Source organism: Temnothorax curvispinosus, unplaced genomic scaffold (genome assembly GCF_003070985.1).
Source record: "Temnothorax curvispinosus isolate PA1 unplaced genomic scaffold, ASM307098v1 QBEX01009643.1, whole genome shotgun sequence".
Taxonomy (NCBI): domain Eukaryota; kingdom Metazoa; phylum Arthropoda; class Insecta; order Hymenoptera; family Formicidae; genus Temnothorax; species Temnothorax curvispinosus.
Genome location: NW_020219423.1, coordinates 1 through 18,071, shown reverse-complemented (window position 1 = coordinate 18,071; position 18,071 = coordinate 1). Strand labels below are relative to the sequence as shown.

Below are 18,071 nucleotides of genomic sequence, written 5' to 3'. Positions count from 1 at the left end.
ATAAAAAAATGTAACATTTAATTTGTACATTTAACGAGCCTATTACTTGTTAAATAAAGAAACATATACGTCCGTTAAATAAAAAAAAACATTCAATTCCTGTATATCTTTTTTTTACATTATTTTTACATCATTTCAAACATCATTTTGTACATCTCACATTGGCGCGGATTTACATGCAATAGGAAATTTAAAAAATTAGAAATGTAAAAGGAATTTCTCTTGCATTTTTAATTTAAATAAGAAAGAGAAATAAGAAAACTAATAATATTGTGATAAAAAAATAGGAGGTCCAAAAAAGAGATGCTGTAGAAGAAATGATGGAAAAAATGTTACAAAAAAAGTCCACATAGAAATTAAACCAAGTTCTGAACAAGAAGAGGAACAAATATGATTACAGAGAAACTGAAAGGTAAGGAATAGAAAAAAACAGTTATGGTTAAAAAGAAGATAAAGGAGAAAAATATTGACAGTGACCTAACTTGGAAGGTAAGACAGATACAAAGGGAAATATATAATAATTGAAAGAAAGTTTGCATGGAAAAAAGAGGGGGTTTAAAAGAACTAAATTTTTGAAGCAGGCAGAGCTGGCCCATAAATAAGCGAAAAGGAGGCTGTTAATGCGGCTGTTCCTACGGGCTATATGTTGGCGAAGCCTCTATAGTATTATTACGTAGATATAATATTTTCCATTTATTCAATAATACTATTATTTAATAAAATATTATATAAAATATTATATAAATTACTATATAAAATATTATATAAAATGTTATATAAAATACTATATAAAATACTATATCGAAGTAAAACATGTATTGACATGTCGGAATGTTAAATTTTATTAAATTTATATAATCTCATTGTATCCAAAAAGAATATGGTATATTATGGTTCACTTCTAGTAGATTTTTTCAAAATATGGAAAATTGTTTTAAAACATTGTCTTTCTAAATTTAATTTTAAGATATATATTTATACATATAACTAAATATATAAGTCTGTGTCTATATATAGAAAGATTTCTACAAAACTCTTAGCTCCAAATTTTCTTTTTATAATACATGGTCTCTAGTGGAGGCAACGTAGGCGAAAAACATGCGTTATTTGGAAAGTTGTTCTCGAAGAATGAATTCACTTGAAACCTTTTGGAAAGTGTTTTTCTACCCTTAAATGGAAAAGTTTACCTATTTATTTCATGTGTTCTTACCTGTTTTTGGAAAAAAACGAAAAAAACCGATTTTTTAAAGAAAAATGTAAAAAAGTGATTGTAATTAAAAAAATGTTAAATGTATAATTATGAAATTTATAGGTAATGTGTTTTCAAGGTTGCTGAATACAAATCTGAAGTAAAATTTTCAACATTATAAAATGGCGACTCAAAAGGGTGGTTAAAAAGCACAAAATTAAGCGTTTTTTTGTAAAAATCGTTACATTTGTCATATTTATTCGTATTTATTGATTTGCTCATCTTCATTCAATTCAATGGGTTCATCTTCATAAACATCTGGACATATCGGTACGTTTAAGCAGCCCTGATTCCAGCAATTTGTACAAAGTTCCGTGCATTAAAGTCCAACCCTTCTACAACCGCAAGCTTTTCCGCTTTGGAGACAGCATAGCATTTAATTTGTTTGCAGCGAGCACATGCTCACTCGCACGCTGCGGTTCTCCTCCGGGTTTCCCCTCTTTCTCCCTCCTAACCTCCCTCCTTTTCCCTCCCTTCCTTCCTCCCTCCCTTCCTCCCTCCCTTCCTCCCTCCCTCCCTTCCTTCTTCCCTTCCTCCCTCCCTCTCTCCCTCTTCGTTTGCTTCTGTTCTTGTCATAAATACGACATTTTTTACTAAATTGCGTGCAGCCACTAAAATAATAAGTTTAAAAAAATATTTTCGATACACAGTCTTTTAGTAAAGTTTAAGACCCAAGCTACAACATCCCATAAGTTATTTTCTCAAAAAAATTTTTTTCTATTACTTTTTCGACTTTGAAAATAAAGAAATTTTCATATTTTCTAGTTCGACATTTATTTTTATATACTTTTGTGAAAAATACACCTGCTTAATATTTTGTTTTTCAAATAAAACTTGTATCATCTTAAAGTACATATTTTCAGCTTTAAAAAACCCTATTATCAAATTTCAATATCTACTTCCTAAGCAATAATATCTGCAGTCAAACTGGTTGATCAATTTTGAAATAACAAAATTTCAAGAAAACTATCAACTTTGAGGTCCCAACTTTAAAAGAATAAATTTTTGTAATTTTTTTCACTTATTGCATGTTATCAGCACATATTTTAAGAATATAATGCTTTAGTTTAGAAGTGAGAATCTGCAAATTTAAATAAATGGCAATGATATTAGTAAAATAAGTCAAAAATTTCACATCGCCTCTCTTCAAATTCGATTTAAATATACTCAAAATGCTTTCTCAATTTTTCCAAACCACTTGAAAATTAGTAAATTATGTCTACTTTCGAATGCTTTTTGTAAAATTTGATTCTATCGACTCAATTAAAAGTTACAACTCTTTTTAAAAAGCGCGCGCGCGTCCGCGTACTCTGCAGGCGGCTTTACACGGGGCGGCATCGACGAACTTTGAAGCGTTAATTAATAAATTATTACTCCTACACATATTAATATTAAGAAAACTTTAGATATGTTTCTTTAGTAAAATTTTCTCCTCTTTCGATTGGCATGGTTTATTTTTTCATAAAATTAATGTTTTTTTAGTTATACTCAAAAAACCGATTTTTTCGGTCTTTTCTGTTAAATAAAACATATAGCACAGGGTTTACGTTGGTAAACTTTTGAGACATGTTTTCTGAAACCCAAAAGAACACTTTCCAAAAAAGTTTACTCTTCGAGGATAACTTTCCAAGTGTTTTCCTACGTTGCCTCCACTATGAGTGTCCCATAGTGCCCCGAATGCACTTAATATAGAAAAAGGTGAAACGTAATAAAAAACTTAAATGATACATGATTATCTGTAGTGTAGTAAGATGACAAAAGATGCTAGAAAGTTGCACCTAATTTTTAGTACGTGTATATTTTACTAAAAAAACAATATTAAAACATTTCTAAATGGTTAAAAAGAATTTTACGCATCACGAAAACCTTATTATGTCACGTGCATCTCGAGACTACGGACTTTGATGATTGCCACCTCGATACGAAGTATGGGCAACGAAATAATTGTCACATGATACTAATTGAATCAACTTAAACATTCTGGATTACTCTAAACAGTCAATGATCTATGGTACCCCGTGGCTCATGGTGCCCCGGTCTCCCCTACATCCCATCAGCAACAACCCCGACAACAACGACGATTGAATCAGATATTGACGATACCATCGAGATCGAAGCCAGTCCACTATCCGCGGCAGATTGCGGAGGACATTCATTCATATCGCACAAAAACGACTGCACCAAGTATTATATGTGCAATTTCGGCCAGATCTCGGAACAGTCCTGTCCACCTGGACTTTACAAAACCGATGCGATTGGCCGGAGAACACCAAGTGCAATACTACTCAACGTCAAGTACGTATCGCGATGAATAGACTTTGATCATTTTAATACAAACGTAAAGCGCTTTAAAAAAAACGCGAGATTTATTCTGTCGATTTCTTAGAGCAGCCTATCGCCGAGATTTAGATTCGCAAAGAATATAAAAGAAAAAAAGGTGGTTTGGTACTATACGAATTGAGCTTGGAGGCGGGCAAGTTTCGGCAGCTTGCCCGCCTCCAAGCCCGCACTCCCGAAAAAATCGACGAGCAGCTTTGCACACACATCGTATATGCCTTCGCTACGCTAGACGCGGAGACATTTCTCTTAAACATCGATGACTCCGTCGACGTCTATAAAAGTTTTCTCAACAAAGCGGCGGAAGTTAGAAGAAGAAACGGTTTTAAGGTGTTTTTCGGTCTAGGTGGATGGAACGACTCAAAGGACGACAAGTACAGCAAATTGGCTGGTAGCTCGTGGTCGAATAGAAGAAATTTTGTCGGATATGTCATAAGAATCATCGAGCAGTACGGATTCGACGGTCTGGATCTTGATTGGGAGTTTCCGGTATGCTGGCAGGTAAACCGAAATTTCTTTTCTCTTCTTCTCAGTATAATTATAACCATTCTTTCAACACATGAAATATTAAAAATACTTCGGAACATTCAAAGAAGACATTTTAGTTTCGATTTAGAGAAAAAGCTTAACAAGAAGAAATTATTTTTCAAATATACACGTAGTTCTTCTTTAGTAAAATTTGCTGTTTATCAGTAGATCCCAAATGCTAGGCTTAGGGACACTAATTATAGAAATTAATTAAAAACCAAATATCTCGGACAGGGCGATTGTAGCCGCAGTCCTCGGCAGGACAGCGAAAACTTCATAGGACTTCTCGAAGATCTCAGCGAGGCGTTCACATCTCGAGGACTCCTGTTATCCATCGCGGTCTCGGCGAGCAAGATCGTCGTCAACCGGGGCTACACCCGCCTCCCGCTATTAGTGCGGCACGTGGATTGGATCGCCGTTTCGTATGATATGTACTATATTTTCATGACTTTCAGATAATAATGGAACAGACACTTCGTTACGCTTTGTTTAGAGGGATGAATGGGATGCGGAGCCGCCTTTGGAACCTCTAACAAAAATGAGCCTGCCAGTATCATATGTAATTACACTGGTTTACAGCCAAAATGTACATTCAATGCCATTATTTTTTTCCTATGTATTTTGGCCCGCTAAACTCGAAAATCACATAGAGAAATTTTTTTATGGATTGGTTTTCGAGATATGAATTTTTAGATTTTTTTTTAATTGCTCATAACTCCGGTATTTATCCATAGATTTTCTTTATCAATAGCTTGTTTTCTTCGTAAAAGTACGACCTATACGTAAACAATAAGAAACTGGACATAATTTGACGTTTTCTATTTTTGCATGGCGATAAAGTGAATTTTCTATTTTTACAATAAAAATAAAAGTACGACCTATACGTAAACAATAAGAAACTGGACATAATTTGACGTTTTCTATTTTTGCATGGCGATAAAGTGAATTTTCTATTTTTACAATAAAAATAGAAAATTGTAAAAATAGAAAATTCACTTTATCGCCATGCAAAAATAGAAAACGTCAAATTATGTCCAGTTTCTTATTGTTTACGTATAGGTCGTACTTTTACGAAAAAAACAAGCTATTGATGAAGACAATCTATGGATAAACACCGGAGTTATATGAGCAATTAAAAAAAATCCAAAAATTCATATTTTGAAAACCAATCCATAAAGAATTTTTCTATGTAATTTTCGAGTTTAGCGGGCCAAAATACATAGGAAAAATATAGTGGCATTAAATGTACAGGAAAATTTGATATTTTGTAAACCAGTGTTATTAGTCACATTGTGACATCATTCTGTACCACGCTACCAGAGTATGCATTCCAAGTGAGAGTTGTTCAGTATACGCATTTCAAAGATTACAATTTTTCGGATATTGGCTATAATTTTTTCGTTGGAGGTGACGCATATGTTTGCAGAAATTGGGACTACGTCGGTGCCTATACCCACGGTTATAACAGCAGAAGTATCGGCATTTCCTTCATCGGTAATTTCAGTTCAGTTGTACCGCCAAAACTACCATTACGTGCCGCGTGAAAGATCATAGAGAAAGATCGGCGTTAAAGCCGGAAAGATGGCGTCCGATTATAAACTGTTAGGTCACCGACAAGTTGCGAAAACTGAGTTCTGAAGATGCCTTATATAACGAAATTAAAAAGTGGCCCCATTGGTCACCCAAGCCCTGACCATAACTTAAAAATTTAACTTATGAGTGAAATACAATGTCTGAAAATATTCACATCCTTTTTTCCTTTAAATCTGTAATTGCCGCACTGCAAATCCAAGTGTGTTAGTTTTATACGCATAAACGTCTAAGAATTACACATTTGACTGCAGTTTTTTTTACACACATTTGGACATTTTAAGTTACGTCATTTAACACCTTTAACTGTATTAAATTAAAAGTTAATACGTTCAATCGTGTCAAATAATTAATGTGATTTAAAACGGCAAGAAATGTGTCAGAAGAGTTTTAGCTAAATAACACATTTGCATTTGCAGTGCATCTATATATCTATGTCAGTGAGATATAATTCCAACAAGTTCAGATAACAATTAACTGAATATATCACAGGTCTATTATTTTCGTTTCAAATATAAAATCTTCTTACACTCGAATACAGTGAAATATATGACAAAAGAATTAGTCTCTGCTTTCGTAGCATCAATAAATTTAATTAGATCAAGTTAATTAGTGAATAAAGGAAATAAATGTCACATATAAATATATAATGAGTGTAGAAGATATAAAAGGCATTGTACTGGTCGAACTTTATAATAAAATTAATTTGCTGTTAAATAAATATTAATATTGAAAATCACTATAAAAATATACCGTGCATGATACAGGATATATATGTATATAAGAAATGTTAAGTGATCCATTTTAAATCAACCACACACATTCATTAATGTGTCGAAATACCAGATTACTCATTGTCAGTTCAGTGGTTTGTGTAAAGAAATAAAGGTGCCAATGTGACAATTACTTTCTATATTATTACTGTATATACTTTATTTTATAATATGCCGAATTTATTAGTCATGTTTTAATACATAATCTTGGAGAATATGTTGTTTATATAAAAAAATGTAACATTTAATTTTGTTGTACATTTAACGTGCCTATTACTTGTTAAATAAAGAAACATATACCTACGTCCGTTAAATAAAAAAAAAAAACATATTCAATTCCTGTATATTTTTTTTTTTACTCGTCAAACATCATTTTGTACATCTCACATTGGCGCGTATTTACATGCAATAAAGAATTTAAAAAATTAAAAATGTAAGAGGAATTCCTCTTGCATTTTTAATTTAAATAAGAGAAAGAAATAAGAAAACTAATAATATTGTGATAAAAAAATGGGAGGTGCAAAAAAAAGATACTGTAGAAGAAATGGTGAAAGAAATGTTACAAAAAGAAGTCCACATAGAAATTAAAGCAAGTTCTGAACAAAAAGAGGAAAAAATATGATTACAGAGAAACTGAAAGGTAAGGAACAGAAAAAAACAGTTATGGTTAAAAAAAAGATCTTAAAGGAGAAAAATATTGACAGTGACCTAACTTGGAAGGTAAGACAGATACAAAGGAAAATATATAATAATTGAAAGAAAGTTTGCATGGAAAAAAGAAGGGGTTTAAAAGAACTAAATTTTTGAAGCAGGCAGAGTTCTGCTGGCCCATAAATAAGCGAAAAGGAGTTAATGCGGCTGTTCCTACGGGCTATATGTCGGCGATGCCTCTATAATACTCTATATTAGAGGAAAGTGCCCTATTATGACATGGTAGAAATACAAGGGTATGCTCATACCGTGTCAGACCACTGCGCATTCCCACCACTTTTGTCTAAGTTTACGTCATATTCGTGTAGCATCGGAATGAATCGGATGTACTCGGTGATTCGCAATGGCTGCGTTCGCTCGGTTCGCTGTTTATGTCGAGTAATTCGTTTGTGATTATTACAGTGTACGCAATGACGTGTAATGTGAAAGGGTGTGGGAACTATCTGGCAAAGACCAGAAAGATCGAAGGAAATAAAATAAAATATTTTTCCTTCCCAAAGGATCCAGCACTGTTTAATAAGTGGCGTCAAGCATGCGGAAAAGAAAATATTTCACCAAAATATGGTTTGTACTTTTGTATAGATTTCTCTTGTTTATTATTATAAGCATATATTTAAGAATCTTAAACCTTGTTTGCTTCAGCTAGGATATGTTCGAAGCATTTTGCTGATGAAGCTTTTACGAAGCCCTTACAAGAACATCTACTAGGTTATTCACCTATACGAACTAGGAAGATACATCCTGATGCTATCCCGACGTTGCATCTTCATGCAGTACCTCCACTAACATCAAACGAAAATGTGTTAGCTGAAACAATGCCTTTGCCTGTATCAAATGAAGTTTCGATGGATGTTGAACAGACACCAGCATCGTCCAGTATAGAAGAACAGACACCAGCATCGTCCAGTACAGAAGAACAGACAGCAGCATCGTCCAGTACAGAAGAACAGACACCAGCAAAATATAAAGCAAAATATATAGCCGGATACGTAGCATTTAGATTTAAAAGCACAGATAAAACATTAGGTATTGAAACGCGTCAATTGGAAACAACGGGTGACCAAGATTGGCTGCAAGTTATTTCGCGAGGAAAATGTATGTATCCGAGTGACAAATTATTACAATGTGCTCGTATAATGAATATTGAGTTTGCTAAATATCACGGATCCAGTTTGAATAAAGAAAATCTTATATTTCAAAACTTAGCAAAAATAATAGAACCACAATTGAAAATTAAAATACTGAGAGAGGCATTACTATGCCTCATTAGGACTAGGACATATATTAGGCTGCGCGAAATGAACCGAGCGATTGCAATCGCAAATCACAGGCAAAAAAGAAGAAAGATGTCAAAATTTACTAATAAAAAACCTGTATATTAAATATTTGCATTTATTGTTATTTGATCTTTTATCTGCATCTTTCCTCTGCATATATAGTTCTTTATGTCGTACGCCACAATATATTTTTGTTTTGCGTCTCAGCTGACAATTCTTTTCCAATCGTTTTCCGACCAGTTTTGATTAAAACTAATAATTCGCAGAATTTTAATAATAAATGACTGGAAATTAAAATCTCGTTTTATGTGAAATTTTTCCGTACGTCGCAATGATTTTTATTCAATGCACACAATTCTTTTTTTCTTAATAATAATAATATTTTCTGTAATATTATATATTTAGACAAATCCACATAAAATAATTATAAAATTCGTCAAATAACAATAACGTTTCTAACATCTACAACGAGAGACAAATTCGGGAAACGATGAGCGTTTATCCGTATGTCACGTGCGTTTTTTTATATTTATATATTTTTGTTCATATATATTTATTTATTTATAAAACAGAATTTTCTCTCACATAAATGATCAACATTATTTTGTATTCACATATTGTCCGCTCAAAATGCTTTTATAAATGACTATTATAGATTCGCTGCTTAAATGTGCCGCTCAGTGTGACGTAAGGTTGGACAAGTCGCTGATTGGCTGGGTTCGGAAATATGCGCAAGAGCATACCCTTGTATTTCTACCATGTATTATGAGACAGGATCAAGGACAGGATCCAAATATGAGATATGTTAAGCTAAAAGGCTCTATATAGGCCCTATCTGTTGATCCCACCATGAAAAAACCCCGCCATCTCATATTAGGATCCTATCTCATAATAGGGCACTTTCCTCTATTATTAGTGTATGCACAAGCTTTATCCAAGCCTGATCAAAATGAAATCTATATAGAGAAAGACGAACACACAACCTAATAACTCTCGACTCTCAGTTTTTTTATAGGAAAAAAGATATAATATTCATAAATGTCATAATAGTTTACATATGAGAAACAATTCACAATTCCAACATAACATGATTAGAAATAAAGAAGGTCGTCATCTTGGATATTGATATTTACTTAATAAATTTTATGCTTTTGAGTTTGGAATTTACAATTAAGAAGAATTAAAAGAATCATTTCAGAATATTTCTTTATAAGATTTATATGAAGCGGCAATAAACTGTTGCTTGACTTAAACGTCTTTGTCTTATTATAGTTAAATAGTTTCAGTATTTTCAATTTCTTAGTGACAATAAAACCAGTGGTTTTTGAATTAGATTTTAACATATATTTCTTCATGAATTTTAAGGGATTTAATATTAAAAGTTAGATAATGACCTTCTAAACAACAATTATTCTTAAAATTAACATATTAGAATACATTCATTTATATAATTCAGAAATTCAGAATAATATTTCAAAAGATTAAAGTTTCACATCTTTCAACATAAATAATTAATTAGTTTCTTTTTCATATATATGCAAATTTCATAACTTTTTGACCGATCTTTAAGTATTTAGTCAAAACATTATTAAGGTATTAAAATATTAATACATCTGAAAAATCCATTAAATATGACTTAATGATATCAAAAATTATACAAGAAGTCTTTTGAGAATCAATTGAGAAAGTAATCTTATTTAGAAGTTATAGTGAGTATTATTTAAGACGTTTCTATCGAAGTATAAATATCTTGACAACATGATTTGAGTTTGTTCAGATGGAAGATCTTTCAAGATGACGGTTGTAGACGATGATATAACAAGATTCTACAGACAGGGCTTGATGTAAAGAAATCTGATGTAATAATTCCCCGGAAAATGGACATAACATACCTTGTTGATATTACGTATAGGTTCCTTGTTAATATTACGTATGTTCCTGAAAATAATAGATTAAGGATCCCCCCATTGATCCGAGATATCCTTTTAATCAATATATTTAGAGCCTTTCCAGTAGAGATTCTCTCGCGGAGATCGTAAAATACAATCCCGCTATTCAGAGTTATTAACCAGAGGTAAGAAACCGAGAGAATTGTGTATTTCCAGCATGTTTTTGCTATCGTATCCTTCAAGAGATTCGATATTTTAGTCACCATTAACCAGTAAGAAAAAGATAGCAGGACGAGAATAGACCAGGCCAGAAATACCCCAAAGATTTACATATATACCGATATTTCAGAAAGAGTAACAAGAGAAATATCTTTCTGTTGTACAGGGAAGGATAGGGAGTATGGCAGTTCCTCTAATGGGTATTGTTCCACATTTCCAATCCTTTTTCAGTGAGTTGTAATCGTTCCTTTAATGGTTTTCTCTAACTTAGTTGTACCTCGTCACAGTATGCGTTTTCACATCCGATAAGTACCGAATACTTTATGAGAATGAAAATGCACCATAAAAAAGAATACTGTTTAATCGAAAATTAGCGTCGACATGGTCAAACGCTTCAGAAAAAATATGAAGATTGAGACTCGCGCGATCGTTCGGACTTTAAAACAGAATAATGTGTGTCTGCGCGTACGCAACTTCAACCGATAGAAATGCCTCGCATAAGTAATACCCGCTCGTACTCTCGCTCGACTTCTCAATATAGTTTTCGATTACTCGACTCTCTCTATCTCTCTTTCTCTTAATATTTAAACAATTAGGTAGATATATTGTAATATTTTTTTTTATTCAATAATACTATTATTTAATAAAATAGGCGGCAGTGTGGTCTAGTGGTAGAGCGCCAGACTCGTAATCTGAGAAACCAGGTTCGAGTCCACTAGAGCCATGTAACATGGAAAGTTTTTTCCGAAAAACTGTGCCCTCCGTGCAAGATAGGCTCTTGTGCGGAGCAAACTGGGCTCCGTCTTTCGGAAAGAGACGTTAAGCCGTTGGTCTAAAGGGTTAAGTGAGAGCAAAAAAGGTAGTATAAAAATAAAATTTCGTTTATTGACTCCCCTCAGGGTTGCAAGGCTTTATTGTAGGGACGTTCCCAACCCTTTACCCACCTCTCAACTATTCCTTTGGACCAACGGCTTAAGGGGATCCTAAAGTGAAGGCTGAACTTCCTCGACGTCGATAATGTCAACATTTCTAATTCTGTTTTCTTGTCATATATCTATATCTGTCTTTGTCTAACGAGAAGCATCTATCTTTGTTCGATTACTGCGCCATCTTTTGCCACACGCAATATTGCTTATCCTGTCAACCTGAATGTGCTTTTGCACATATAAAAGTTATATAAAGTAATCTTTTTTTCTAGGTTTTCAATCTTAGATTTAATTGCACGATATTGTTCTTAAATGTTGTCCCTAGGTCATGCCGGTCTAATTTTGTGGATATTTATCGTGGAATTTTTGTACAAAGCAAATATTGTCGTCACGTATACCAAAAATTAACAAAAATATTAATTTTTTTTCGTTTTCGATATAAATTTGACCACCATGACCTAGATTTTGATGCGTACTTTAATTCTAGACAAGAATTTTACATTTCTATAAAGTCAATTAAAAGATTAGTGCTAAGAAAAAAAGCCGGTATTACAGACGGCTTTAGGATCCCCTTAACGTCTATTTCCGAAAGACGGAGCCCAGTTTGCTACACACAAGAGGCTATCTTGCACGGAGGGGCGCAGCTTTCAGAAAAACATTCCATGTTTACATGGCTCTAGTGGACTCAAACCTGGTTCCTCAGATTACGAGTCTGGCGCTCTACCACTAGACCACACTGCCGCCCGAGAAAGGGTAGTATTGGATGAGAATGGAATAAAGGGTTGGGAACGTCCCTACAAAACGCCTTGCAACCCTGAGGGGAGTCAATAAACGTATTTATCTTTTTATTATTTAATAAAATACACTATATAAAATATTATATAAAATATTATATAAAATGCTATTTAGAATACTATATAAAATAGTATATCGAAGTAAAACATGTATTGACATGTCGGCATGTTAAATTTAATTAAATTTATATGATCTCATTGCATCCAAAAAGAATATGGTATATTGGAGTAATGAGGCTCTGTTGGATGTCCACACGTGGAAAGAACGGGCTAATTAAGAGAATATGGTATATTATTATGGTTCATTATAGTAGATTTTTTCAAAATATGGAAAATTGTTTTAAATCATTGTCTTTCTAAATTTAATTTTAAGATATATATTTATACATATAACTAAATATATAAGTCTGTGTCTACATATAGAAAGACCTCTACGAAACTTTTAGCTCCAAATTTTTTTTATAATACACTGCCTCTTAAGGATGTATTACCTATACCTTCCCAGCCAAAAGTACAGTAATCTGAGAAATCCAATATATATCGGTTGTATGCATACTTTAACGGCTTACTACTATTTAATATCATAACAAGGACATTAATGTTACTGATTTAAGTGATTTTAACAAGTTTTTATGATTATTAACAGCGTATTTGTAAATATTCTTAATAGAGGCTCAAAACTTTTGGCTGGGAATCTTCCCTGAATCTAACTGCTAGAAATAAGAATCATACATGTATAATATGGATAAAGACAGAAAGTAACGGTTAAATATGATCAAAAATATCACGCAATAGTATAAAATATTATTATAAAATGAAAATAATACGCTAAATACGAGAATAAAAAATATAAATATCGAGCAAATAACACAAGAAGACGTGGCAACACCGCTCGATTTTAACTGTTGGCTGCACTGAACGCCCGACTGCTATCACATGACTGTCATAGTATCTGTTGCATATTGACAGCCGATTATTAGAAAAGTGTGGTTAAATAAAAAATGTTGAAGTGAATAAAATCCCGCTTTTTTAATATATAAGGGCAAGTGAATTTTAGATCCTGTATATAAACATCGGCTGAAAATGTCGGAAACCGGCAAAAAAGGCGAAAAATATCCATATTAGTTACCGATGAAACAACGACGTTGCCACGTCTTTAGGCGTCTTCGGCGTCAAACGCCAAAATCTGCGAGAGTGCTGCAGTTTTTACTTTTTTTCTCAGAAACTAGTCAGTGAATCATCGTGAAATTTATAGAGAACCTGTATGTGCCAATGTATCCTCTATACACCGTAATTTTTTCGAGATTTGTTTTCTATTTTTTCTTTACATTCTGAATGTATATGTTTGATAAACTGTCAATCTCCATAAGAACACATACAAAATTAAAAAATTAATATCTTTTAAACGAGTCAGACAATCAATCTGAAATTTAACACAGGTTTTTAGAACATATAAGTGCACAATCTCTGTAAATTTCAGCTTGATCCATTTATTTTGACTGAACGGACATACATCCTTAATTTGAGGCAAATAATCGTGACACAATTAGTGCAAAACACTAATCTTTCATCTTTAATTGCAAAAAATTATATAATAGGAGTAATATATAGATGTTTCGTGTATGCTATTGGTGTTAGAAATCTCCGGCTATAGAAATGAAGATACAAGTCTATTCGATTCCACTAAAAGATTAAAGACCTCCGTACAATGAAAAATATAAGGAACAAAAAACAGATATTAGCGTTTAGGGCTAAAGAATCAAGAATAAAGTTGAATACACGATGAAAAATACAGGCAACAAAAACAAAGAATAACACAGGCAATAGATTTTTAACCTATCGGAAGCCGTGCATTAATGCTACATCAGCTTTATTCCTATAATTTCTTATTTCTAATCGCTAATATCTGTTCCTTGTTCCTTATATTTTTCATTATGGGGCCTTAAAAATTGTTTAATAAGCGACGTTATCGCACATACATGCATGCCACAGCTACGTCACTGATAACTGTGATTGAAGAAAAGAGGCAAAGAGTGGGGTCATAGATTTCCGTTCACGTTCAACAAGATAACGCTACAGCAGTCTGTTTTGTGCCGGTTTGAATGGAGATAATGCCGTCATTTCGCGTGCTTTGATTGCATCGGTAATTCGATTGTCAGTGGCTGTTTGACAAAGAGGCTTGCGACAAAATCTGTTCTTTTCAATAAAAACGAGCGTTGCGCACTTCCGAAATATACATATGTACAACATATTTTTGGATTGCACTGTATTTACATTCGCTTTAATATGCAGCTTGATTCGCTGATAGATTTGTCGACATTGTGACCGCGGTGCCATCCACTTATCAGCACAAAAATCCCAGGCGTTATCATTCAAATTAAATAGGGGAATACCTAATATTAAATTATGCGAAAGGCAATTTTTTGCTGCTGTACTAGTTTTTAGTCTCCGCTTTTTTTATTCTTTTCCTCGTTTTGCTTCTCGCAAGTGATAAGTGTGAGAACGAGCGCCTTCCACGATTCCACATCCAAGGCGTGTCTTTCAGCAGCCGTGTGGCGTTATCGCTGAAGCCAGTATCTGTCTGACAGTGTCGTAGGATCAATAAAAATAGCCGATAGTGACTTGAACCGAGTCCGTTCTTGTTCTGTACCCGCCTAACCGAGTAAGTAAGGAAACGATGAAAGTAGTGGTATTTCACCGGCGATGTTGCCATCTCCCACTTATGCTACACCTCTCATGTCTCCTTACAGTGCCAGACTAGAGTCAAGCTCAACAGGGTCTTCTTTCCCCGTTAATTTTTCAAAGCCCGTTCCCTTGGCAGTGGTTTTGCTAGATAGTAGTGTTCGGATTGTACTTTGTTCCCGCGGGACGGTGCATCCTCCAACTGCAGGTGGTGTCAATGCGACGTGTTGAAAACCGTTAGGGCCAGATAAAATAAAGTTTTCCTGCCCGCGGAGCGCTTTCCACAATGACAGCACCATGTTGTCACAGATCGATGGTGAATTTAGTGTTGACAAAGTGACCGCTACCAGATGGTAATTTGTAATCCTAAATATAAGTCAATTAATCTTTTAATTTAGAGGATTGTTGCCGACCGATTGCGTCAATTTAAAATATTAGGGTGCATTCAGGAATTACGCCCAGGCCCACCTAAGTAATTCTAATGCTGTAATATACATGACGTAAAAACTACAGCTTAGAGTTACCCAGGTTGAATTTCTGAACGCAGCCGTGATGTTTCTCGATGTTTTTTATTTTACCCTCAAAGTTTTCGCAAATTGTAAAAAAAAAAAATCAAATAAAAATTATGTTTACAAACTGATCTTTCTTTTGTTATTTGCAAAAAAGTAGATTAAAAGACAAAAAATTAAACTGGACATTTATATTCTAATTGGAAGTGAGAGAATTTCGTAGCGACTTGATGAATGTATTTAAAGACCCTGTAGCTTTCTCGGCGAGTGTAAGATGTATCTGATATAAAGAAGGTGAATTTTCAGCGTAGCGCATGAATATTGTGAGATTGATGCAACAGCAGTATCAAACGCTCGACGGTGATCACCAGGGTCAGAAGGAGCAGGACCACATGAATAATGGTGCGTACTGTTGCGGCGTCTGCCGAGGGTCATGCGGTCGATAGGTTTCGCGGCGAGGCTGGATGTTCGGTGAAGGAAATGGTGGTCGTAGCTTCGGACAATGATAGCGTTGGAGATTTCTCTACGCAGTGCAGTGACGTTATAGACGACGATAATGAAGAAGAGAGAACGGATGTCGAGGAAAGCGGCGCCGGCGACTGGATTATAAATCCGCCGGTATCGACCATCGTCCAGCAGCATCAAGCATTCGACATACCACGAATGGTTACATCGCCCTTCCGAACCCCGATTCGTTGAATTTCAGTGACGTCCGCAAAATTCGAGGAATGTGGATCTGGGTAGTGAGGTCAACTACGGGTGCATTCCGATATTCACTGCCAGTACTGACAGTGCTGCGAGTACGTTCCAAAATACCCTGCAGTAAGTTTTCGATGAGCTTGTGAAAGCATATGACGTCATAGATTTTGTCGTCACTTCCTGCTTTCGTTACTGCGGCTGGCGAGACAATGGTTCGGTTACCATTCATGTAAAACATGTCGTTTACACGTCTAGTCCGACTCAAGATGCGAGTAAATCTGACACCAGCGTCTCCGACAATACCTCGAATTTGTCGACGAATAAGGATGATATAAACAGATCCATTTTTCAGCAAAATATTAAATTAAATAAAGGTAATAATCGTGCAACGCACCCGTTGCTTTTTGTTTATACTTCATTCTTTACGTAAGTATACATAGATATGTTTAAGCATAAAATCGCCGGATAACTAAAAAGTAGATCCTTTATACAGATCCTTTATAAGTTTCTGGATCTTAGGGTAACAACAATTTTATATAAGAAATAACAAATCGCGACCCGCTAAATTGCATTATAGTGTAAATATGTTAAATATGCTATAAATTGAATATAGATATAATGTAAATATTTTTTATTGATATTATCATAACAAAACTCTTCTTTCCTGATAAAATAAAATGCACTTTCAACTCTTTGAAATTAGTTTGAAAACGTGTGTAATAAATATGTTGTGTATCTAAATATTAAAGAATCAATATTCATCTTGAAAATTTTAAATATTTTAGTAGAACGTAATGATTACTTGCCGACAAAAAAAACTGATTTTAATCTGATATATTCAAAAACATCATAGAATCAAATTCTCTTTGTTTTACACGTAAACATTTCGTGGTACATGTAAACATACGTGGGTATGTAATAAGCAACACAAGGTGTTGAAATGTTTACATGTAAAACAAAGAGAATTTGATCTGGCTGAGTAACATGAAACGATTAGTTGAATCGAAGTCGATGTCGATGCATTGATAAATAGTCGATGTCAAATACTGATTTATATTTTTGTCATCGTAGTTGTTTTTTACGTCAATTAAACAATTGCAAATATTTTTGTAAGATTTCTATTGTTTTTCATCTGGCTCCACACATCCAGATGACAAAAATATCAATCAATATTCGACATCAATCATTCATCGATGCATTGACGTCGATTTGACTAATTATCTCTAGTTAGATAGTACTGATAGTTCTGCGATAGTAATGCGATAAGAATCAATGATGTACAATCTTTATTTATTTTAAAGTTCTATCTTTTATAGTTTCAATAATTTCTTTCTTTTAGTACATGTCTTTTTTTATCTGGAAAAAAAAAAAAAAAAAACTATTTGTAAACCGTCAAAGCCACATGTTGACCTGTCAGAGCATGGGGGTTTTCGGAAGAGCAGCCATTTTTTCTCTTACGTGAAGTATGAATATGTTATCAGAGAACCATTCAAACTGCAACAATTTTTAAAAGTAATTTCAAGTCACGAATATCAGTAAATACTTTAAATAATGGTCTTTGTCATACTATTCCAGAATATAGTTTAATATCGACGATATTTTAGATTAAAAATTGTTACACTTTAGTCGCGCCACAAGAATTAAAGCTAAATATAAAAGAGCTATTTTGACCTCACAATATATATGTGTTGTGCTATCTGGCATAAATTAGCGAGATATTGCATGTCACAAATTGTTTACTCGATTGTGAATAGAAAAACAGGAAATTGATACCAAACAATAATTATAATGCTTTACGTGAGGGACTTAATTAATGTAATTATAATATTCCTTTCGTACACACGTGCTACCCGTCATATTATTTGTGTATGAATTTCATCAAACGATA

At 33.8% G+C, this 18,071-nt stretch overlaps 2 protein-coding genes across 3 annotated transcripts; both read left to right on the top strand.

Annotated features, from left to right (window-relative positions):
* Positions 1-390: 390 nt before the first annotated feature.
* On the top strand, positions 391-4,674 carry LOC112459220 (class V chitinase-like). The gene is made up of 4 exons (XM_025023239.1): positions 391-412; positions 3,248-3,544; positions 3,933-4,087; positions 4,376-4,674. The coding sequence occupies exons 1-4, from the start codon at positions 391-393 to the stop codon at positions 4,571-4,573; spliced, it is 672 nt and encodes a 223-aa protein (XP_024879007.1). The 3' UTR covers positions 4,574-4,674.
* A 2,802-nt stretch (positions 4,675-7,476) lies between these two features.
* Positions 7,477-8,573, top strand: LOC112459219. 2 transcript variants are annotated; one of them, XM_025023238.1, is made up of 2 exons: positions 7,477-7,752; positions 7,835-8,573. In XM_025023238.1, exons 1-2 carry the CDS (start codon positions 7,721-7,723, stop codon positions 8,568-8,570), a joined length of 768 nt encoding a protein of 255 aa, XP_024879006.1. In that variant the 5' UTR covers positions 7,477-7,720; the 3' UTR covers positions 8,571-8,573. The 2 variants fall into 2 exon arrangements, with proteins under 2 accessions (XP_024879006.1, XP_024879005.1); XM_025023237.1 differs by having other exon boundaries at positions 7,478-7,752; positions 7,831-8,573.
* Positions 8,574-18,071: the final 9,498 nt, after the last annotated feature.

Coding starts and splice junctions, on each gene's coding strand:
- LOC112459220 (XM_025023239.1), top strand. CDS start 391: ATGATTACAGAGAAACTGAAAG. Junction 413..3,247: donor GATTACAGAGAAACTGAAAG/GTAAGGAATAGA, acceptor TACTCTAAACAG/TCAATGATCTATGGTACCCC. Junction 4,088..4,375: donor AGTTTCCGGTATGCTGGCAG/GTAAACCGAAAT, acceptor AGTCCTCGGCAG/GACAGCGAAAACTTCATAGG.
- LOC112459219 (XM_025023237.1), top strand. CDS start 7,560: ATGTCGAGTAATTCGTTTGTGATTATTACAGTGTACGCAATGACGTGT. Junction 7,753..7,830: donor AAATATTTCACCAAAATATG/GTTTGTACTTTT, acceptor TGTTTGCTTCAG/CTAGGATATGTTCGAAGCAT.